Below are 25,100 nucleotides of genomic sequence, written 5' to 3'. Positions count from 1 at the left end.
GGACCTGATTTTTTAATATCAAATCATTTATGTGGTGCTTCATCACACTTAACATTATATGCTGTGAGCTGAATTGAAATTCTACACACAAAGCATGTGCGCTCTTGTAAATTTCTCAGGTCTGTCCTGTTCAGTCAACTTGAGTAATGAGATATTTACCTTTAATGCCTGGCTCTTTCAGGCTATTTGCATTTCTAGAGGAAACAGAGAAGATAAAGTTCAGAGGATTTACTGAAGTGGTCCTGTTGCACCTGCTGTTGTGCTGAGACTGCACCTGGGATACTGTGTACAGGTCTGGTTTGCTACTTGGCAAAGGGCAGAGATAGTAGGTGGGGGTGTACAGACATTCCGCAGGTTCATCCTTGGGGCAAGGGAAGATGGAGCAGACTGGCCTACTATGATTTTGATCAGATGGACGTGATCTCATTAAAACATTCAATATTATTTTCATTCTTTACGCCGGATTACCTCCTCATTACCAGTCGTTGTCTGGTGAAATTCATAAACATGGCGCTGAGGGACAGCATTTCTCAGCCCTCTTGGTCAACTAATCCGGTGGACCATCAGCATTTGCGAGTGCCAATCACACCAGTTGAAGATGATTAGAACATAGTACATGGATCAGTACTGGATGGGAACAGGCCCTTCAGCCCGCAATGTCTGTACTGAACATGATGCCTCCTTAAAGTAATTTTAAGGAATTTAAATATGGCTCCTTTCTGTTTGCATATGATCCATACCCCTCCACTCCCTGAATATCTATGTCCCTATCTAAAAGGTTCTTAAACACCACTATCATATCTGCTTCATTACCATCCCTGGCATTCCTTGCACCCATCACTCTCAGTGTAAAAAGTTGCCCCTCCCCCCATCTCCTTTCAACTTTCCTTTTCTCACAACGCTGTGCCCTCTCTTATTTGACCCTTACACACTGGGGAAAAAATCTTATCCACGCCTCTCTTATTATAAACTTCTATCAAATCTTCCCTCAACCTCCTACACTGCCGAGAGAGAAAAAAAATCCAAGTTTGTCCTATCTCGCTTTCCAGCTAATGCCCTATAATCCAGGCCTCATCTTCTGCAATCTCTCCCAAGCCTCCACACCCTCCCTGCATTTGGGAAACCTGAGCTACACATGATGTTTTCCCAGGAAGTATGCGGCGAAGAGCAAGGCAGGAGAAGAACAGGTCGAGGAACAATGGCAGGTAGACCAGCAGGTGAACACGGGGAAGAGAGATTCGAGGCCAGCGTTTTCCTCAGACAGCTACGATGACCGTACTGCAGGGCCCTTGGTGGGGTCAGTTCAATTCAAAACATCAGCGAGCTCCCAGTGACCACACAGACTCGGCAACTAGCGAGCACCGCGCTAACCATCCACCAACCTGCAGATGAACAGAGGGGTGTTATCGTTACCCTCTTTTAAAGACTGGTGTTTCTCTCCCTAGAAAATGTGAATCATCGTTCCCGAAGTGAACCCTGGCGCAAAATGTAATTTCACCACAACACGACGTTTCCTTCAAATAAACATAGATGAGTAATGAATAGAATGATAAAGTTCACTATTCACAAAATGCTGGAGTAACTCAGCAGGTCAGGCAGCATCTCGGGGGAGAAGGAATGGGTGACGTTTCGGGTCCCATTCCTTCTCTCCCGAGATGCTGCCTGACCTGCTGAGTTACTCTAGCATTTTGTGAATAAAAACCTTCGATTTGTACCAGCATCTGCAGTTATCTTCTTATGATAAAGTTCACCGCGTGTTCCTGGTGCATTTATGGATGTCGTGCGATTTGACACGCATGGTCGATAAGAAAGTGCTGCGTTGAGGCAAGGCACGAATTGTCACTTTGATCTGGTGTGTTCAAGTGTGCTCGTCAGTTGTAGTACACGGAGGTGAGTCTGTGTGAGCAGAATGAGCTGCAGAGCGCTTACATTGACTGTCATGTTACATCTGACACTGAAAATGCAGAGAGCTGCTCTTCAGGGCACTTGGACAGGAACTCGGCTAGGATTAGAATATAGACACAAAAAGCTGGAGTAACTCAGCGGGACGGGCAGCATCTCTGGAGAGAAGGAATGGGTGACGCTTCGAGTCGAGACACTTCAGATTGGTGCGAGATAAGGGAAACAAGAGATATGGACGGTGATGTGGAAAGATAAAGAACAATGAATGAAAGATATGCAAATAAGTAACGATCAGTCTGAAGAAGGGTCTCGACCCGAGACGTCACCCATTCCTTCTCTCCTAGATGCTGCCTGACCTGCTGAGTTACTGCAGCATTTTGTGATACATGCAAATAAGTAACGATGATAAAGGAAACAGCTGTTTGTAGGGTGAAAATGAGAAGCTAAGTGCGGCTTGGGTAGGGGGAGGGAAAAAGAGAGAGGAGGTGAAGGAGCTACCTGAAGTGAGAGGAATCAATATTCATACCACTGGGCTGTAAGCTGCCCAAGCGAAATATGAGATGCTGTTCCTCCAATTTGCGATTAGCCTCACTGACAATGGAGGAGACTGAGGACAGAATGGTCTGTGTAGGAATGGGAAGGAGAATTAAAGTGTCCAGCAAGGTGTTCCATTAAATGATCGCCCAGTCTGCGTTTGGTCTCGCCGATGTATAAGAGTCCACAACTTGTGCAAGGATACAGTAGATGAGGTTGGAGGAGGTGCAAGTGAACCTCTGCCTAACCCGAAAGAACTGTCAGGGTCCCTGGACAGAGTCGAGAGAGGAGGTATAGCGACAGGTGCTGCATCTCCTGCAGTTGCAGGGGAAGGTACCTGGGGAGGGGGTGGTTTGGGTGGGAAGGGATGAGTTAATCAGGGAGTTGCAGAGGGAACAGTCTCTGCGGAAAGTGGAAAGGGGGTGTAGATGGGAAAATGTGGCTAGTGGTGGGATCCCGTTGGAGGTGGTGGGAATTTCGGAGGATTATGTGTTGTATGTGATGGCTGAAGGGGTGTAAGGTAAGGACTAGGGGAACTCTGTCTCTGTTGCGACTAGGGGGAGGGGGAGCAAGGGCGGAGCTGCGGGGTACCAAGGAGACACGAGTGAGTGCCTCATCTATAATGGGAGAGGGGAACCCCCGTTTCCTAAAGAATGAGGACATTTCGGATGTTCTAGTATAGAACACCTCACCTTGGGCGTAGATGTGGCGTAGACAAAGGATTTGGGAGTAGAGGATAAAGTATTTGCAGGAAGTAGGGTGGGAAAAAGTGTAGTTGAGATAGTTGTAGGAGTCAGTGTGGTTTCTAATAGACTTCAGTCAATAGTCTATTACCTGTGATGGAGGCTGAGATCAAGAAAGGGGGCTGTCTGCGTGAGGTTTGCACGTTCTCCCTGTGATCGCGTGGGTTTTCTCCGGGAGCTGCGGTTTCCTCCCTCATCCCAAAGACGTGCGGGTCAGTAGGTTATTTGGCCGCTGTAAATTGCCCGTCATTTGTAGGTGAGTGGTGGAATCTAGGGAGGGGAATGACAGGAATGTGGGAACAATAGGTTGTAGGGAAAATGAGTGGGGGCGTGGGATTGCTCTGACAGCTAACACGGACTGGTTTGGCCGAATAGCCCTTGATGTCTGTAAAGGAATATGAGTCATGGGTTTACTGAGCCATTAAAGGGAAATATGAGTGAGTTTCAGCTTGAGTGTTTTTCCCTCATGGCTGCCAATGGCTGTCCCCATGTTGGCAGGAGCCTGCCCTTCCCGAACCAGAACTCGTAGTGCCGAGGTTCACCCAAGTGTACACATCCTGGTCCCTGCCCTGTCACACAGCAAGTCATTGCGCCCATCTGACAGCGTGCATGCCAGAGTCTCAGCGGCGGGGGAGACTGGGAGATGAAACGTGCTGGAACCCACTGATCTGAGCATGGACTAATCTCCAGTACTGTGGGATGCTTCATCTCCAGCCCTGAAGTACATGCCAGCACCAATGCTTCCAATATTTACCAGCAGAATTAATCCGAATTTGCTTATTTGCCTTGGTCCATTTTAAATGCTGGAATTATTGCAACTTGATGGCATCTAAATATTTGACAGATTGAAACTCTGTTTTCAGCAAAGAAGCGGACCAAAATTACACTAGGAGTGCTTTTGGTAATATTTTGAGGTATTTCTAACACTGTCCATGGATTTATGGTTTGCATACCTGCTTTGCCACTTCCTATGGGAAGTGATAACACCTCACTTGGTGGGGAGACTCAAGTCTGTTAAAGGAAAGGTGCACTTCTTAGAGTGGGAGATTGGATTTCCTGAAGGGCTGTTCAGGTGTGAAGCCTGTGCCAGTGAGAAGCTCCGGTACATCAGCTGAGGGGTTGGTGGGGAGTTAGGGGAGAACCCAGTGGACCAGACAGTGGGCAAACCCATGGATGTGGATGGAGGAATGGTAGCTGGAGGTCATTACATCTGCATTGGGGTCTCCAAGTGGATAAATGATGGGAGAACCTATGGAAACTGGTTTGCTAGCAGGGTTTGATTGGAGTGGATTTAGTATCTCTGAAGGATAGGATAATGATGACATGTGTTTATTCGGACCAATGTGGATATAAATATGTCTTGGTGGCAATATTTGACTCTGCCATTAATTGATGAACAGTCAATTAACCAGCTGTTTAAGTAACCATTTGATTGTTTAATTATCTTGAAATAATTATCAGGACGCAGAATAATTGGGGACGGTGTGAAAACTTGAAAGGTAGAACTGAAACAATCTTCAAAGGAGAGAAGCTCAGAGGTGGTGAAGTGTTGAAATGTTTTTCTTATCTGCCGATAAATCGGAACAAGTATTTCCTTCATGTTACAGTGATCAATATTTCACCCTCCCCCACTCAGCCTGAAGATGTTTAGCCAGACACCTGCTCTGTCGGGGAGCCTGATGCCTAATATAAAAGCAATGCACTGCTTTTGACCGCTCTCGTCGTGGGCCAGGTTCCAGCGAGAATGTCCCACTGTGGGGACTCGGACTTCTCAGTGCTGGCCTGAATGGTCATTGCCTGTTTTGATTGTTCACGGGCTAACAATTCCCACATGTGGATTGAGGTCTTGCACTTTCTCAAGGAGGTTTTGAATTCATCCTTGCATCTTTTGAACACATCCATGTATCCCACTGGAACTACAGAGTGTAACTGGAGCCTCAGTTATGGAATGTGGGCTGGGAGAGCACACTGACACTGGTTTGCTTACCCTTCCAACGGGTTTGGGTGATTGATCAGATTTTGCAAAGAGAGCTGGCGGTATTTTTTCAGAGCATAATTGAAGTCACGGTCTGTTGTTCCATCAGCCCAATTTGATGGTAAAGATCCAAAGAAGAGCTTTCAAACCCAGCAGCACCTCCTCCCTGCATCACTGCTGTCTGTAGAAGAGTTATCTTACATGCCATCCTCACTACCTTGACCGCGTTATGCCATCTGCGTGGATCCTTGTACAGCAAGGTCCTTCTGTTCCTCAGTACTCCCTGTTGTCCGACCATTCACCATGTACCTGTATGTCCTGCCTTTACTACCCCTCCCACGGAGCATCAATGCTTACTTATCCAGATTGGATTCTATCTATGATTCACCGCTCATTTCATCACCCCATCAATATCATGCTGTGGCTAAGACTACCTTCTTCATTAACACCACCACTGATTTGTATATCATCTACAAACTTACTAACTATGTTTCCTACATTCACATCCAAATCATTTATGTATATCTTGAGCAGTAAGTGTCTCAGCACAGATCCCAGTGGTATACACTGGAGAAAAGGAATAGGTGATGTTTCGGGTCAAGATTCTTCTTCAGACTGAGAGTCGGGGGAGAGCAAAAGGAGAGATATAGAAGGTATTTATTCACAAAATGCTGGAGTAACTCAGCAGGTCAGACAGCATCTCAGGAGAGAAGGAATGGGTGACGTTTCGGGTCGAGACCCTTCTTCAGACTGATCAAGAAGGTATAGATGGTATCTCAGTCTGAAGAAGAGTCTCGACCCAAAATGTCACCTATTCCTTTTCTCCAGAGATGATGCCTGACCCGCTGAGTTACACCAGTTTTTTGTGTCTATCTTTGGAGTAAATAAGCATCAGCAGTTCCTCCCTACACACTCCCTGTGGTATACCACTGATAACCATTACCGTCTGCCTCTTATCACCTCGGGAATTTTAGAACAAATTTTCCAAGTTGCCTTGGCATGAACCTTTTGGTTCAGTTTCCCATGTAGGGTCTTGTCAAAGCCTTTCTGAAGTTCACATTGACGATATCCACTGCATTGCCCTAATCAATATATTTTGTTACCTCTTTGAAAAATTCAACCAGATTGGTGAGACAAGATCACCCCCTGACAGAGTAATGCTGTCCCAGTCTTTCCAAGTGTGGATCAATCCTGTCCCTTATTTTCCTATAACTTCCCGACCACTGACGTTTGATTCACTAGCCTGGAGTTGCCTATTATATCCCTGCTGTCCTTCCTGAATAATGACATTGCATTTGCAGTCCTCGAGTCGCCTGGTGCCTCAGTGGCCACACTGCGAACCTGCACTGTGGCTTGGCTGAAGGGTGAGCACACAGATCCTGTGATCGCCTTCATCGTCATTCTGACCTGTATTATTTTCTCACAGAAGTCTCTGAGGAGCTGAAGGGTTAGTGGCTGACAGGCACCCCCTCCCTATGGCTCTGTGTAGGTCACCAGCATTAGCTACAGGTGGCATTAATTGCATCTGCATAGATCTTTACTCCCCCATTCGTAACAAGGACAGAGTCCCCCTTGTCCTCACCTTCCACCCGATCAGCCATCGCATACAATAAATTATCCTCCAACATTTCCTCCACATCCAACAGGATCCCACTATTGGCCACATCTTCCCATCTCCACCCCTTTCTGCTTTCCGCAGAGACCGTTCCCTCCGAAAGTCCCTGGTTCACTCGTTCCTTTCCACCCAAACCACCCCCTCCCCAGGTACTTTCCCCTGCAAATGCAGGAGATGCAACACCTGTCCCTTTACCTCCCCCCTCGATTCCATCCAAGGACCCAAACAGTCTTTCCAGGTGAGGCAGAGGTTCACCTGCACCTCCTCCAAACTCATCTATTGTATCCGCTGTTCCAGATGTCAACTTCTCTACATCGGCGAGACCAAGCACAGGCTCGGCGATCGTTTCGCTGAACACCTCCGCTCAGTCCGACTCAACACTGGAATTTAGAAGGATGAGGGGGGATCTTATTGAAACATATAAGATAATTAGGGGATTGGACACATTAGAGGCAGGAAACATGTTCCCAATGTTGGGGGAGTCCAGAACAAGGGGCCACAGTTTAAGAATAAGGGGTAGGCCATTTAGAACGGAGATGAGGAAGAACTTTTTCAGTCAGAGAGTGGTGAAGGTGTGGAATTCTCTGCCTCAGAAGGCAGTGGAGGCCAGTTCGTTGGATGCTTTCAAGAGAGAGCTGGATAGAGCTCTTAAGGATAGCGGAGTGAGGGGGTATGGGGAGAAGGCAGGAACGGGGTACTGATTGAGAGTGATCAGCCATGATCGCATTGAATGGCGGTGCTGGCTCGAAGGGCTGAATGGCCTACTCCTGCACCTATTGTCTATTGTCTATTGTCAACAGACCTGATCTCCTTGTGGCTCAGTACGTCAACTCCCCCTCCCATTCCCAATCTGAGCTTTCTGGCCTGGGCCTCCTCCAATGTCAGAGTGAGGCCCAGCGCAGATTGGAGGAACAGCACCTCATATTTCGCTTGGGCAGTTTACACCCCAGCAGTATGAACATTGACTTCTCTAACTTCAGGTAGTCCCTGCTTCCCCTCTCTATCCCCTCCCCTTCCCAGTTCTCCCACTAGTCTTCCTATCTCCGACTACATCCTATCTTTGTCCCGTCCCTTCCCCGCCTTCTGCCTATCTTTGCCAATCCTATTTTGCTGCATTTGTCCCATATCCCTCTAAATCTTTCCTGTCGATGCACCTGCCCAAATGTCTTTTAAATGTTATTATTGTGTCCACATCTATCACTACATCTGTCAGATCTTTCCCCATTCCCAGTGTGTGAAAAGGTCTCTCTCAGGTACCCTTTAAATCTTTCCCCGCTCGCCTTAAATCTGTGTCCTTTATTTTTAAACTTCTCTATCCTGGGAAAAACAATGTGACCACCCACCTTATCCATGCCCCTCATGATTTAAAAACATTTCTATAAAGTCACCCTTCAGCTTCCTTTGCTCTAAGAATAAACACCAGCCTATCCAGCCTTTCATCATTCAAAGCCTCCACACCCAGGAAAATCCTTGTGAATCTTACCTGCACGAGGTCAAGGCATCTCCCAGCAGCAGTGGTGGGTTGCTGCCGCAGGCAGAGAGGGAGGCAGAGATAACTAACAGTACCCATCCCATGTATTGGTATCGGTCCACAGCCTCTTCTGCGCCTTTTGGCGACTCTTTTGTGTACTGTGTATGCAAAAACAAAGAATTTACCTGTACCTTCAAGGTGCATGTGACAATAAAGTATCTTTCTCTATCTCTATCTCTAAGTACTCATCCGAATGCTTCTCATAAATGTCGTGAAGCTTCCATGTCCAAATCTCACAGCCAAATAATTTTCCTGCTGCGAATTTCAGCCATTCTGTTCCCAGCTACCCTACTGTAATTCAGTTTACATGCAATGGATCAGAGCGAGCAAAGATTTGCACAGATATAATCCTGATGACTTGATTCCAGGGGGGATAATTGAAATGCCAGAGGAGATGAATGAGAAAAGAACTAATGTGGAACCTCAGAGACCTGGGTTTAATGGAGAACTGAGTAGCAAGGAAGTTAGAAACATAGAAAAATAGATGCAGGAGTAGGCCATTCGGCTGATCATCTAAAATCAGTACCCCGTTCTTGCTTTTTCCCCATACCCCTTGATTCCTTTAGCCCTAAGTGCTAAATCTAATTCCCCCTTGAAAACATCCAGTAAATTGGCCTCCACTGCCTTCTGTGGCAGAGAATTCCACAGATTCACAACTATTTGGTTAAAAAAAAAATCCTCATCTCAGTCCTAAATGGCCTACCCCTTATTCTTAAACTGTGACCCCTGGTTCTGGATGCCCCCAACATCGGGAACATTTTTCCTGCATCTTGCCTGTCCAATCCTTTAACAATGTTATGTGTTTCTATGAGATCTCCTCTTATCCTTCCAAATTCCAGTGAATACAAGCCCAGTCAACCCATTCTTTCATCATGTGTCAGTATAGCCATCCTGGGAATTAACCTGATGAACTTACGCTGCACTCCCTCAATAGAAATAATGTCCTTCCACAAATTAGGAGATCAAAATTGCACACAATACTCCAGGTGTGGTCTCACCAGGGCCCTATACAACTGCAGTAGGACCTCCTTGCTCTTAAGCTAAAATCCTCTCGCAATGAAGGTCAACATGCCATTTGCTTTCTTCACTGATTGCTGTACTTGCACGCTTGCTTTCTGTGACTGATGTATAAGCACATCCAGGTCTCCTTACACCTCCCCTTTTCCTAACCTGACACCATTCAGATAATAATCTGCCTTCCTGTTCTTTTCATCAAGGTGGATAACCTCACATTTATCCACATTATTCTGTATCTGCCATACATCTGCCCACTCACCCAATCTATAGCTTACAACCCAATGGTATGAACATTTAATTCTCCAATTTTAGATAAATCCTTCTCCCCTTTGTCTTCCTCCACTCCTGCCGCCCCTGTGCTCCACCTGGATTTACACCTATTTCTCTTCCCTTCCCCTTCCGCCTACATTCATTCCTCTCGCTTCACAATTTCCATCTGTTCAATCCTTTGTCTCACTCCTTATGTCTGTTCATCTCTTGCCTTTATCCAATCATCTGCCTATCAGAACCACCTCTCCTGCTTCATCTATTACCTACCAGGCTTTGTCCTGCCCCTCCTCTCTTCCAGCTTCCCCCCCCGCCTGCCCCGAACAATCAGCCCGACCGGAAAAGTCACCTATCCATGTTTAACAAATCCACTTTCTGTAACATTTCATATTTGCACAGCTGACTGAATCTGTCTTTGATTCTCATTTCCTGAACTCTCCCCACAGCTGAGATTAATCTGACCGATTTGCAGTTATTGGAGATATCCTTTCATCTTTTTGGATCGAAAGTTCAATGTGTGCAGTTTTCCCATCCTCAGACATCACCCCTGGATCTATAGATGATTGGGAGATTAAGCCCAGGATCTCTGCAGGTTCCTCACTCACATCACTGAGCAACCCAGGACACGTGCATCTGTACTCAGTGATTTATCCTCTCTAAGTACAGCAAACACCCTATTTATCATTCCTATTACATCCTCTTTATCAATCTTTAGTCCATGCAGTGTTCCACCTACAGCATCTTCTTCCCTGGTGCTCTGAGAAGATGCACTAAATGCTGTGAAGGCCTCCTTTCCTGCTCCAGCATCCTCTGCTCCGTGTGTAGACTTCCTTACTCATCACTGTTGAACTCCCCTTGACGTTCATGTTCAATACCTGCTGATTATTCTCGGTACAGGAGGTTCAGAAGCCTGAAGTCCCACTCCAGCAGGTTGAGAAACAGGTACTTTCATACAGCCATGAGGTTCTTGAACTGACCTGCAACCCTAATCCCTCTTGTGCAACCCTGATCCTACCTCAGCAACGGAACACTACAGACAACCTCTTGCACAACCATGGGCTCATTTTCTGGTTCGTGTATTTTGACAAACATTTCTTGTTTTTTTTGCTGCCTTTCTCTTTTAATCATCTTGCAGAATTTAGGAATAGGAATAGGAATATTTTATTGTCACAAGTGAATATTTATGTATGATTTATGAATAGTTGAATATATGTTCTATGTATAAATTCTGTTTTTGGGCATTGTCTGATCAACGTGCCTGTAATACAATTGTAAGCAAGATTTTAATTGCTGCTGTACCTCACAGTGTGCAACTTGACTAGGTTTCCTGTTTGTTTGCCACCGGGTCTTTCTCACACTCTCCCTTTGCCTTTTATTCGTGTCTTATTCTCTTTGGGTTGTCTACCCCGATTTGCACTTGCGTTAAATGCCTCTAACTTTTGCCATATTGTTCCTTTTTAGTCTCTGTACCTAGTCACCATAAAGCTCTCATATGAATTTCCCCTCACTTTCCTGGACTGCAGCTCAAACATATCCACTTCAAAGCCTCCCACCCATAGTTCTATCACAGCTTTGCCTGCCGACCATTGATTACACTTTACCCATGCCAAATCTACCCTCCTACCATTCAACCTGGCACTTATTCAGCTGATCATTTAAACCTTGTTGCAGTCTATTTCACTTCCATTATCGTTCCAAGCTAATCAAGCCAATTCTTCTGAACGCACTTGCATTATTGCTGTGCAAGTATGTTTGAGTGCAAGGTTTAATACTAATTAGTGGGTCTACAACACAACCAATCTCAGTGAAGACCGGATTACCCGGACACTTTTCTCAATCTATCTCGCCACATGGCTGCTCCTCATGGCAGCAAACCTCCCACAGGAGCAGAGATAATCTTTGGAATCAATGGGAAGCTGCTCAACATACGGCGACTGCACTCCAAAACCAAGATCAGCCACCCCTCAGATTGAGGTGTGCTCGTACACCTCCAGAGACTGTGCTCGAAACCATCATCAATGCTTTCACTGAGACATGTGAAAGGTGGACTTTCCCATTGCATAAATTCCTCTCCTAACTGCCCCTGCCCCTTATCTCAGAGGACAAGTCGAGGTGAAGAAAAGTGACTGGGTGAAAACGTTTAGGTGCAGAAAAGCTTTCTGCCTCCCAGGTCTCCCAGTTTGGTCCCAACCAGGATCTAAGGTACCTACACTCTATCCACTGCTGCTCGCTACAGCTCTCCCTCTGTACCCAGCACTTTGTGTTTTACTAAAGAAAAACGTCAATGCTGAATTTCACCACCACCTTCAAAGCCCCAGCATGGCCTCTGGTTGAAATGGTCTTTGCAGGTCAGGAGATCGGGCCTGGCACAGACACACAGTCACCTGGCCAGCAACAATTCCCAGTCTCCTGCATGTCTTTGAGGACCTGTCTATCTACAGCCAGTATCTCAAAGCACTGGAAAAATATTACTCATCCTGTCTTCACCACCTCCACTGCAACAGAATGGAAGGGAAGTGCAGTGTCTGCCTTAGAAGATGCCCTTGTGTATCTGCAATTACCCTTGCTATTGGCTGCCAGTCTACGGAAAGGTCCTGGAGTGTACTCACACATTAATTCTTTCTGATATTTCCTTTCAATTTTGGAGGCCATTCAGCACATTAAGTCTATCCCAGCTCTCAAAGTAACCTCAACAATCCCATCCTCCATTTAATTCCCTGTTACCCACTCTCTCTCTGTGATGCTCACCAACTCCATCTGACTCTCCCTCCTTCCACCTACACCCACGACCATTTACACAGCCTATCTCTAAACAGTCTCTGTTCTGATCGTTTGACTTTGTCATTAGGCTTTGTCATTAGGTCGTAAGTGATAGGAGCAGAATTGGCCCATCAAGTCTACTCCGCCATTCAATCATGGCTGATCTATCTCTCCCTCCTAAGTCCAATCTCCTGCCTTCTCCCCATAACCCCTGACACCCGTACTAATCAAGAATCAATCTATCTCTGCCTTAAAAATACCCATTGACTTGGCCTCCGCAGCCTTCTGTGGCAAAGAATTCCACAGTGTACCTTCGTGAGATGGGCATCCTACCCTGTACACCCTTGCTCGTCGCTCCTGTGGGACTGTGCTGGGGAGAGTGTGGCCGCCCCAGTGAGGGGGAGAGTGTGCCCCCTAGAGGGCACTGGAATCCTTTCACACGTCGTGCTGTCCGAGGAAATCCTCCTGGGAAACCGATGGTTGGTGAAGTCAGTGGCTGTCGCAAGCTTTGCTCTCTCCAGTGGAGGGAGGCAGATGCAGGATGGGCCTGGCTCTGCATAGTGGTGTCTGGCATTGACACCACTTCCACAGCATGGTCTGGACAGGCAAGTGTCCAGTGACTGGCCATTGATGTCATTGGGCCAGTACTGTGGGGGTGAGCACCTTGTTCAGCAGTGTCCACACATAATGAACCGCCACTCATCCCAGTGCCAGTGGTCAGTGCAGAGCATGTCCCGTGTTCCAATGGTCAATGTTGAACACATGGTCAGTGTAGAGTGTGCCCCCAATGCCAATGGTCAATGTCGAACACATGGTCAGTGTCAAGCATGCCTTCAATCCCACTGGTCAATGAGGAGCACATCTACAGTGACAATGGTCAGTTTAGAGCACATCCCCAATGCCAGTGGCAATGTGGAGCACATCCGGAGTGTGTGTGGTCAGTACAGAGCATGTCCCCTCTGCCAGTGGTTGGTGTTCAGCACATCTTCAGTGCCAGGGTCAGTGTCGAGCACATCTTTGGTGCCAGGGTCAGGTATATGTATAGCAAAAGTTTGGTGGGATATAGGGCAAACATGGCCAAAAGTAGGCTCAGGTATGCACCTTGGTCAGCATGGTCCAGTTGGGTTTAACTTTATAACTCTATATATAACTGTATAACTCTACAACATGATCATAGTTTAGCATCCGAATTTAGAACCATGTTCCAATGTTCCCTTCACACCTCTTCATCACTCCTACCTTAATCCTACCTCTGTCCACCTCCTTCCTGAATATATTCAATGATTTGAACTTCACTAACATCCGTGGAAGAGAATTCCACAGATTCATCACTCTTGGGGTAAAGACATATGTTTGCATCTCAGTCCCAATTAATTTATCCCTTACTTTGATACTGTAACCCTTGACCAGGGGCTCAATGGCCATCGGGGATCTTCTCCCTGCATCTATTCTGTCCAGTCCTGCTGGAATTTTGTAGCTTTTGTATGTGGTCCCCTTTCATTCTTCTGAATTCTAAAATATAACCTAATGTAAAATATAATGTAATATAAACTCTTCTGAAATATAAGCCTAGCACGTCAGTCCAGCTATTCCAGGAATCGGTCCAGCGAACTCCTGAAATTATTCTCAACCACCCACCTTCTTTATTCCTGGGACATATGCCTTGGGTGAATCCTGGCTCGCCAGCTCCAGGCTTGCCGCAGTGTTCCAACCCCTGAGTTAAATCAGAGTCCTCAGTGAATCCTAGCAATCACCAGAACATTGTGGAAATAGAGAGTGTCTGCACTGACCTTTCACACTAGAACGTGTCCTGCACTGAAAACTAGCATTAATGGCCGACATTTGTCTGCTCCAGACCGTCTTAATCCCTTTATTTTACCATCCAACATTCCTCTCCTCCATTAACCTAACCTCTGATTCATCGAGCTATTCAGCACAAAAACAGAACCTTTGGGCCAACTGGTCCATGCTGACCAAGATACCCACCTGAGCCCACATTTGCCAATGCTTGACCCATATCTCTCTAAAACTTTTCTATCCATTTACCTGTCCAAATGTTGTTTAAACGTTGTAATTTGTAACCTTCTTCCACCAATTCCGTTACAGGCCATTCCATATATCAGCCACCCGCTGAATGAAAACTCTGCCCCTCAGATCCCTTTTAAATCTTTCCTCTCTCACCCTAAACCTATGCCCGCCAATTGTGGACTCTCCTACCATGGGTAAATGACTGTGACCATTCATCTTTTTCCTGCCCCTCACGATTTTATAGATCTCTATCCGGTCAATAGCAAATCTCTCTATGCTCTAGGGGAAGCAGTCCCAGCTTATCTGACGCTCCTCATCAAGCTCTCCAGCTTCATCCCTTTATCTTTTCTGATTTCTAACCCTTTCATTCTTCCCGTCTCCCGCCTTGCCGCCTGAGTCACCGAGTTGCATATTCGGCTTCCCTGTTCCACAGCTTGAACCACGGAGACCCAACAGTTTCCAGGCATCTTGCCAGCGCTGTCTCGGGAAGAGGTTTTAATTTAACCTCAGCCTAAGGCTGACAGCACCCCACATCGTTGCAGTTTTGAAAGCTTTTCAAGTTGAATGTTAGATTTCCAAGGTTTAGTGACGAACTGGGATCTGCTCCTTAGAGTGGGCCGCAGTTCCATGTCCACAGGTTCTGGGAGAGGAACGCAACCTACGCTCCCTGGGAAAATGCTGCAGGGTTGGTGTCAAAGAGATGCACTGATGCCCAAATGTTGGACATCACTCTTTTTGAATGCCTCAGTCTGCCTTTATCTCAGGCAGAGCACAACACAAACATGCACAGCTTCTACACTCAGTCAGCACAAAATACGGGAAATGGCCAAACAAACATTTCAATGGCGCTCAAAAGGGTTGACACCCAGAAGCATGGACCATCATTTGATGCACGGTTGCTAAGGACACTCTGCCACGCAGCAAGAGAATGGTGTCAGCCTTTGATGGCTCATTCCTCACTGCAGACTGACCCCAGCTGTGGACTGACGGGGGGAGGGAGGAGAAGTAGGAGAATCTAGCCGGAAAGCCAGAGGGGGTTCCTGTGAGCAAGGGAGGAGGGAACAGGGAAGCATGGAGCAGCCTGGTGAGAGGTGGCCCCATCATCTCCTTCACACATTAGAGTCCCCACTGGGCTCAGCACCAGCAAAGTATATTTCCGGTCCTCTCCAGACTTCAGGGTGAGTCGTTCCACAGCAACGGCAGTGGTTCCCCCACAGTCATTCCATCAGGGCCACATTGGGCTTGGTTTATATTATTGCCATCTGTACCGAGATGCAGAGAAAAACATCTGCATGTAATCCAGCTATGGATAAATTATCCATACATGAGTACAATCATAACCATGCACTATGTAATGTTACAGCTACTGAGAAAGCAAAGACAAAAGTAAGAGACCGAGGAGCGCAACAAGATAGATTGGAGGATTAGGAACACGGAGAAGGAGGGGACATCTCACCTCACCAACCATCCACCGGACCATATCTCCTGCCCCATCAGTCTGTGTTTCCCACAAGGGCCTCATCAATCACCTCAGAATCTCACCAATAAACTGATCACAAACAATGAGTACATTAAAAAAGGTAGAAATAGATCCATAATTTCTCAATTAAAAGCTCCTTTGTTTCCATGCAAAGTACACGTGGTAATTGGCCTTCAAACTCTTCCACGGAGGTGAAAGGTGTGGCCTTTCTCCTTAACCAGAAATCAATTTGTGAACAAATAAAATTGGTGAAAATACAAAACACCAGCTAATTAGGGAAATTTTGAAAGGGAGAACAGCTCACAGTAATAATCAGCAGTTCTGACATTTTGGGATGATGGATCTAGCTGGAGGGATCTGCGTGACTAATTGAGGCAGCTCTAAGGGCGTGATTCTACAATTGCTCCATGTTGCTGACCCTCTGTTTGGGGCGTTAAACCAAGGTGAAATAATTCCTCGGGGACCAGTGCAGGGATTTTCCCCGATCTCCCGGCAATGCCCCTGCTTCAGCCAACAGCCACGAAGCAGACGACCAGTCCTGTCCGCACCACAAATCCATGGAAAATTTGCTGTGCGCAACAAGCACTTCCCTGAGTTTATCACCCCTTTGTGCTCTTCCGAATTCATGGAAGGTGCTTTGGGAATGTGAGTGGTTCTTTCGGCTTCACTGAGCTCAGTGAGTCGACTGTTGTAAATATAAATGCAGCAAGCCACTGTGACTGCTCTGGCCTCCAGCTCTTGCATCACTTTCGAGACCACCCAGGACAACCAAATATGTCGGCAGACAGAATCTTCTTTCTTGCTGCTCGCCCTGATATATATTGTGGAACCGGGGGAAATTGCATTCTATATCCAGGTTTCACATTCTGTCAGAAATGAATGCGTCATGAAGTCACAATTGAGATGATTCAAACTCTATTTATATTTAAAGATAAAAAGGAAGTTTATAATTAAAAATAAACTGTTGGAGGAACTCAGCGGTTCAGGCAGCATCTGTAGAGGAAAGTGGCTAGATGATGTTTTGGGTCAGGACCCTTTTGTCTTCTCCGCCTATCACCTCCAGCCTTGGTTACTATCTCCACCCTCCCCGCTCCCACCAGACTCGTTTGCCAATCAACCCCTCCTCACCCGTAACCACCTATCACTTTCCAACACTTACCCATCCCTTCCTCGCGCTTCTTTCTCCCTGCTTTCTTCTCCCTACTCCATCAATTTGAAGAAGGCTCCCAGCCTCAAATGTCATCTGTCCATTTCCCTCCACAGATGCCGCCTGACCTGCTGAGTTCCTCCAGCAGTTTGTTTTTGCTCAGCGTTCCAGCATCTGCAGTCTCTTGTGTTTCCAAATGTTTAAAGATTTTAAGTTTCAGTAATTCATTGACTTCTGTCCTTTTCTAGGTTACCTCTGGCCGTTACCTGCCAAACTTTGCCCGATATGGATTTATTTTGATGTATTATTTTCAACTGCGTCTATCATGCACTTGTGTGCAATATCTTTAGATCGCTACATTGCCATTCGGAACCCGATCCATCATAGCCGCTTCAACTCCAGAACAAAGGCATTCCTGAAAATAATTGCCGTTTGGACAATCTCAGTTGGTGAGTACACAACATGTCATTATCCAGAGACAGATTTACCAGTCTGCTCATTGTTTATCTTTTCCCCCCACCTTCCTCCCTTCCCTGAATAATGAAACGTATAATGTAATATCATTACAGCCTCTAATTTTTATTTTAAACCGTGACAGTGGGTAATAAGTAGTCTGATGATAATGCGAGACTAACTACACCTCTGAGGATGGTAATCAGCCTGGTAATCAGGCACTGCAGGGACAGATATAAACAAAGGCCTATTTTAAGCTGGGTCATCGTCTAATAGTTCAGGCTAACTCACTCGTGGAGCTCACAAAAGCGGCACACACCGTGCAGATAGGAGCAGCTTCATTGGCCTCAGGTCCAGAGAACTGGTGGCTCCATAGGACTTTAGTGCTAGTGTTCAACGGGATCGAGGGACGAAAACATTATGGGAAATGTCTGAAAAAATTAAGGGGTGTCATTGCACTGTGATCCACTTTTCCTGTTCCCTGGACACTGTTTCCCAGTCACTGATGTGGCGTGGTATGCTTTCTGTCGTAATTTGTGATGCCAGATGTGTGTGGCGGTGAAGTAAATGGCAGAGCCAGAGATTGGTGGAAACATATACACATGAGGAAGCCATTCAGGCCATTAAAAACTGTCCCAACCCACCCCGAGCTGCTGTGACCACTCGGTACTATTCCTAGTGAGGTTTTTTTTTCCCCCAGAAGTGAGCTTCATTGCAATGAAACATGCGCCAAAATGAGTTTATTTTTGTGCAAAATACACAAATAGACACAAAATGCTGGAGTAACTCAACAGGACAGGCAGCATCCCTGGAGAGAAGGAATTCCTTCTCGCCAGAGATTCTGCCTGTCCCGCTGAGTTACTCCAGTATTTTGTAGTCTATCTTCGGTTTAAACCAGCATCTGCAGTTCCTTCCTACACAAACAGGCTTAGGTTGGTCCAGTATATAAATGACAATTCCTTCAACAAGGAACCCAAAACGACATGTTTGGCTCCAGACGTGGCCTCACGGAAGCCTTTGTGCATCTGCAGAATGACTCTCTGTTGCTGCACTCCAGGCCCCTGCAGTAGGGAGCAGCACACCACCTTCAATGTTGTGGCTGCAAACTGACTTGCTGGGAACCTGGCACCAGTGCCGTGCATTTCTCAGCAAACCAGCAGTTGTTTAATTCTTCATAGCCCAGCGTCTCAGGTATACTGTGTAGGAAATAACTGCAGACCCTGGTTTACACTGAAGATAGACGCAAAAAGCTGGAGTAACTCGGCGTGTCAAGCAGCACCTCAGGAGAAATAAAATAGTTGATGTTTCGGGTCGAGACCCTTGAGAAGCTTTTTTTGTGTAGCCTCAGTTATACTGTTCACGGCTACCAGAAAAATCCCAAGAATGTGCGGCTGGAGTTCCACGGAGTTTATCTGTGTGGTATAACTCTATGACGCCCTACATTTAGACAGGTACGTAGAAAGGAAAGGTGACAAGGAATATGGGTCAAATGCGGGTAAATGAGACAAACTCAGAGAGGCAACAATAGGCATGGCTGATACCCACCGAATATCCTGTTTCTATGCTGTATAACTCTATGACTCCATTACTAGAGACAATGGGATTGTTGTAAAGCAGAGAGGTTCAGAGGAGAAGAGAGGTAAAATGGTCTGGGGTCAAGTAATTAGCTGGAGAATGAGCAGAAGATCCTAACAATTATATCAGGAATGTCCTCAGGGAGGCAACTTGATCAGCATGGCTGATTTCCACCAAACAGCCTGTTTCTGTGCTGTATCCCTCTGTGACCCATTACTCACAGAAGTCACTGAGTTGTAGATGGATTGTCATATCACAGGGCTACCAGGAGCACGATGAGCTGAATGGCCTCCTTCTGCTGGGTCTGTATTGCCAGGCAACCGAACATTGATAGTGATGTCCTGTCCTGCACTCTGTGAGATTGGTGGCCCAATGATAATCTTTTGTGGTGACAGGAGCATTGATTTTGATGTTCACTTGATTATAAGCAGTAGGCAGCTTGCCCAGAACACACGGTGTTTACTGTGATTCAGGATCAATACACATAGCCGAATACCAATAACCATCTTCTGCTGTCCCCGCCACAGAACGGTAACAGGGTAAATGAACAGGAGCCCATACCACAGGTGTGCATGACTGCCTCGGCATGTTGCATTGCCCACACCATATGCAGCAATCATAGAAACTTGTCATAGAACATAGAACAGCACAGTACATGAACAGGCCCTTCAGCCCACAATGTCCATACTGAATATGTTGCCAAGTTTAATTAATCTCCTCCGCCTGCATGATCCATGTTCCTCCATTACCTGCATATCCATGTGCCTATGTAAGAGACTAAATGAGAGGATGTAATACTGTAAACAGCAGAACCCTTAGGAGCACTGATGTACAGATAGATCTTGAGGTATAAGTAAGTACCTAGTTCCCTGAAAATGGCACACAAGTTGATAGGTGGTAATGAAGGTTGTACAGCATGCTTGCCTTCATTGGTTCGGATGTTGAGTATAAGAGTTGGTTATTAATGTTGCAGCTGCATAAAACTTTGGTTTTATAGTCATGATAATTCTTAACACCAGTGCCCTGCAAGGATGCTTTCTCAACCCCATATATCTCTCCATATACACTCACGGCTGTGTAACAAAATTCCGCTTTAACTCCATAATTTTGCAGATGACACCACCATAGTAGGCCAAATCTACAACAATGATTAGATAGAGTACAAAAAAGAGATAGAGATCTCAGTAACATACCATACCATACCATACACATACAGCCGGAAACAGGCCTTTTCGGCCCACCAAGTCCGTGCCGCCCAGTGATCCCCGTACATTAACACTATCCTACACACACTAGGGACAATTTTTACATTTACCCAGCCAATTAACCTACATACCTGTACGTCTTTGGAGTGTGGGAGGAAACCGAAGATCTCGGAGAAAACCCACGCAGGTCACGGGGAGAACGTACAAACTCCTTACAGTGCAGCACCCGTAGTCAGGATCGAACCTGAGTCTCCGGCGCTGCATTCGCTGTAAAGCAGCAACTCTACCGCTGCGCTACCGTGCCGCCCTTGATAACATAGTATCAAGACAACAACCATCCCCTCAATGTCAGCAAGATGAAGGAGCTAATTATTGACTTAAGGAAATGTGATTATGTAGATGCCCCAGCCAGCATCAATTGTGCTGAAGTGGAAATAGTCGATAGTTTCAATTTCCTTGGCATAAATAGCAAGAACAATTTGGCCTGGACCAACCATATTGAAGCTATGGCTAAGAAAACACATCAATGCTTTCTCCGTCCTCAGAAGACTAAGAAAGTTCAGCATGTCTCTGAAGAATCTTACCAACATCAACAAATGCACTGGGACACATTACACTCTCGGTTTGGCAAAAGGTCTATCCCAGGCCACAAGAAATTGCAAAAGGTTGTAGTTGTAACCCTTATCCATCACACAAACCAGCCGCCCTGCCATCGATTCCTGCTATGCTTCATGCTGCCTTGAGAAAGCAGCCAGCATAATTAAGGACAACTCTAATCCCAGTCATTTGTTGAAAGACTGGAGCGACTAGGCTTGTATACACTAGAATTTAGAAGGATGAGAGGGAATAGACAATAGACAATAGACAATAGGTGCAGGAGTAGGCCATTCAGCCCTTCGAGCCAGCACCACCATTCAATGCGATCATGGCTGATCACTATCAATCAGTACCCCGTTCCTGCCTTCTCCCCATACCCCCTCACTCCGCTATCCTTAAGAGCTCTATCCAGCTCTCTCTTGAAAGCATCCAACGAACTGGCCTCCACTGCCTTCTGAGGCAGAGAATTCCACACCTTCACCACCCTCTGACTGAAAAAGTTCTTCCTCATCTCCGTTCTAAATGGCCTACCCCTTATTCTCAAACTGTGGCCCCTTGTTCTGGATTCTCAAACTGTGGCCCCTTGTATTGAAACATAAGATTATTAAGGGATTGGACACACTAGAGGCAGGAAACATTTCCCCAATGTTGGGGGAGTCCTGAACCAGGGGCCACAGTTTAAGAATAAGGGGTAGGCCATTTAGAACGGAAATGAGGAAAAACTTTTTCACTCAGAGAGTTGTAAATGTGTGGAATTCTCTGCCTCAGAAGGCAGTGGAGGCCAATTCTCTGGATGCTTTCAAAAGAGAGCTAGATAGAGCTCTTAATGATAGCAGAGTCAGGGGGTATTGGGAGAGGGCAGGAACGGGGTACTGATTGTGAATGATCAGCCATGATCACATTGAATGGCGGTGCTGGCTCAAAGGGCCGAATGGCTTACTCCTGCACCTATTGTCTATTGTTTATTTCATCTTCTCCCCTCTCCCAACAGGCAAAATATACAAAAGTGTGAAAGCACATATCACCGATTCAGTAACATTATTGCTTGCGTCCTTTGAGAGGAATTTAAACACAACAGGCAAAGAATGGAGAGATATGGACTCTGTGCAGGCAGATGAGAGTGTAATTTTCTATTGTGGTTGGCACAGGCATGATGGGCTGAAGGACCTGTTCCTGTACTATATTGTTCTATGTTCTGGATTCCTTGGAACTTCACTCACAGCCTCTATTTAGATAATAATTTGCCTTTTGATCCGTCTTACTAAAGTACATCTTACACTTGGTCCGTTAAACTCCATTTACCATGTTTTCACCCAATCACACAATCTATCTAAATCCCATTGCAGAACTACAATTCCCTCATCTTTTGATTAATGTCTTTGGCACCTTGCCAACAATAGATGTTAAAGTAACTGGCCTATCTTTCCCATCTTCTGCTTCCTCCCTTTTCAAAAAAGGAGTCACATTGCTTGTTTTCCAATCTTCTGCTACACTCCTAGAATTTAATTGAGTTTTGAACAATTTCAACCAATGGGTCCACTATCTCTGCAGCCTGATTAATTAATTTAAACCCTTGGGTGTAGCCCACCAGGTCCGGCAAGTTTCTCCCTCTGATTGGAAATGAGTCCACCTGTTATATTGGGGATATTTGCAGTGTCCTCGACGGTGAAGACTTGATCTACCGTGGCTGCCATCTTGTTGTTTCCTGTTATTAATTCACCAGCCTTGTTCTCTAGAGTTCACACATACCTTAATAACCTTCTTCCTATTTATGTCCTCACTGAAACTCTTACTGTTTGTTTTGATATTTATTTTGGTGTCATACACAAACTTATTAACTGTGCCAACCATGTTCTTAACCAAATTGTTAATGTAGATGACAAATAGCAGTGGACTAGTCCCTGCAGCACACCAATAATCTGAATAACAATCTTCCACTACCACCCTCTGAATCAAGAGTCAAGGCAAGAGTCAAGAGTGTTTAACTGTCATTTGCACCGAGAACGAAACAATGAAATTCTTACTTGCTGCAGCTTTACTAACCCATGAACACAATAGGAAAAAAAATACAATAATCAATAATACATTAATAATCAGTAATACTAGACGACCAGATTATAATAGTGCAAAACCAAAGTATGCAGTGCAACTAAACAAAGTTCATAGATCATTGATGACGTCGGGTTGTGGTTTGGGTTGCGCAGCGTGATTGAAGAGTCTGAAGGCTGCTGAAAAGAGGCTGTTCTTGATCTTTGATGTCATGGTTCTGAGGCTCCTGTAACATCTTCCTGATGGTGCCAGAGAGATGAACGCATAGCCATCATGGTGGTGTGGGTTTTTGAAGATATTAGCTGCCTTTTTGATCCCATCGTTGGTGGGGACATCTACATCCCTGCTGGACTATGTAATATTCACTTCTTTCTGCAGCCTCCACCGTTCCTAGGTGTTTGAGTTACCGAACCAGACCATTACTTTTTTCCAGAATCGAAATGTCCAACAGAGGGCATAGCTATATGGTGAAAGGGGGAAAATGTATTGAAGATGTGCGGGATAAGTGTTTTACACAGAGTGGTGGGGGCCTGGAAAGTATTGCCAGGATGGTGGCAGAAGCAGATACGATAGTGGTGTTTAAGAAGTTTTTAAATAAGCACACGGATGTGTAACGAATAGAGGGATATAGGTAGACACAAAATGCTGGAGTAACTCAGCGGGACAGGCAGCATCTCAGGAGAGAAGGAATGGGTGATGTTTCGGGTCGACACCCTTCTTCAGACTCAGACCCAAAACATCACCCATTCATTCTCTCCAGAGATGCTACCTGTCCTGCTGATTGACTCCAGTATCTTGTGTCTATCTTCAATTTAAACCAGCATCTGCAGTTCTTTCCTGCACAAAGTGATATAGATCATGTACAAGCAGATGTGGTCATTTTAGCTTAGCATCATGTTCAGCACAGACATGGGCTGAAAGGGCCGTTTCTGTGCTGTACTGGTCTATGTTCTATCTGATAATAATTTCATCCCTCACTGCCTCTTCAGCACACTGATCAACCCACAGAGATAAGCCAGGTAAATGCAGGCCGGTGAGTATTATGCTAATGGTAGGAAAAATAGAGGCCCTAAGAATGCAGGGGACCCAGCGGGGGGGGCACCGTGATCGAAGGGAGGACCCAGTGAGGGCCACCTGTGGCCACATGTGACAGCTGGCCTGGTTCACCACTGCGAGCAGAAGATAAGACTGTCCGGTTAACCTTTTGTAATTTTGCCAGTGCCAGAAACATAGTGATTCCTTGTGTGATGCCTAGGTGAGGTCGGCAGTGTGATTTTACCGGACTGTATGCAAAAACAAAGAATTTCACTGTACCTAGATACATGTGACAATAAAGTATAACTGAATCATTGAATCACTGAATTGAATCACTGGTTGAAGGAGACAGATGTGACTTTACAGACATAATAGGTTTCAGGAGAGAGTGGAAAGATTTAGAGTGGACCGGACTGGCAATGTTTCCTTACAGGTTGTGGGTATTTGAAATGAGTTTAAAAGACATATTGCCAAGTATACATGAATAGGTAAGGTTTAGAGAGATGTAGTCCAAGGGCAAACAGGATTAGCATTGATCAGTATCTTGGTTTGGCATGCATTAGTTGGGCTGAAGGGCCTCTTTCATGCTGTATATCTTAATGACTGTGGCAGAGAACATGGCATCGCTTCAAAGCTTCATCTACCTTCCTGGTGTGGTGGGGCTTAAACAACCTTAATCTCAGATGGTTTCAGTTCTTTCCACAAACACTTATTGCTATTGCTTAGTAAGAAATCATCAGTTTAGAGCACTCCTGGTCTGAAGTCAACTGAACACCATCCTGTCCACACTCATAGCCGTACCATCATCAAGAAGAAGGTGCAAGAGCCTGAACTTCGTTGCCAAGTTCAAAAACATCTTCCCAGGCTCTTGAACACAGCACAACACTAACCACTACCTCAACAACTATGATTTGCTTGGACTGCACTTTTGGTTGCACTACGGACTTTGATTGTGCACTATTATTGTCTGGCTATCAAGTATTACTGTTGTTAATTTACTGTGTTATTAATTATTTTACATTTATTTGTGTGTTATTGCATTAATGGGCCATTAAGCTGCAGCAAGTGAGAATTTAATTGTTTTGTTGCCGGTACATATGACAATTAAACACTCTTGACTATTTAATGATGTGTTGGAGGCTCTGACAATGTCTGACAAACACTGCGGAGCTCCAGCGTTTTCCAGA

General features: G+C 45.7%; 1 protein-coding gene across 1 annotated transcript in view; it reads left to right on the top strand.

Moving 5' to 3' along the window:
- Nucleotides 1–25,100, top strand: part of LOC144598849 (5-hydroxytryptamine receptor 2A-like) — a 40,636-nt gene that overhangs the window by 7,699 nt on the left and 7,837 nt on the right. The window contains exon 2 of the mRNA XM_078409352.1: nucleotides 17,248–17,448. Coding sequence (XP_078265478.1) covers nucleotides 17,248–17,448 — 201 coding nt within the window. The remainder of the gene's footprint in view (nucleotides 1–17,247; nucleotides 17,449–25,100) is intronic.

The sequence above is a fragment of the Rhinoraja longicauda genome, chromosome 12, assembly GCF_053455715.1.
Source record: "Rhinoraja longicauda isolate Sanriku21f chromosome 12, sRhiLon1.1, whole genome shotgun sequence".
NCBI lineage: Eukaryota > Metazoa > Chordata > Chondrichthyes > Rajiformes > Arhynchobatidae > Rhinoraja > Rhinoraja longicauda.
Note: the sequence above shows the minus strand (reverse complement) of the source record. Positions and strands in the feature narration are given on the sequence as shown.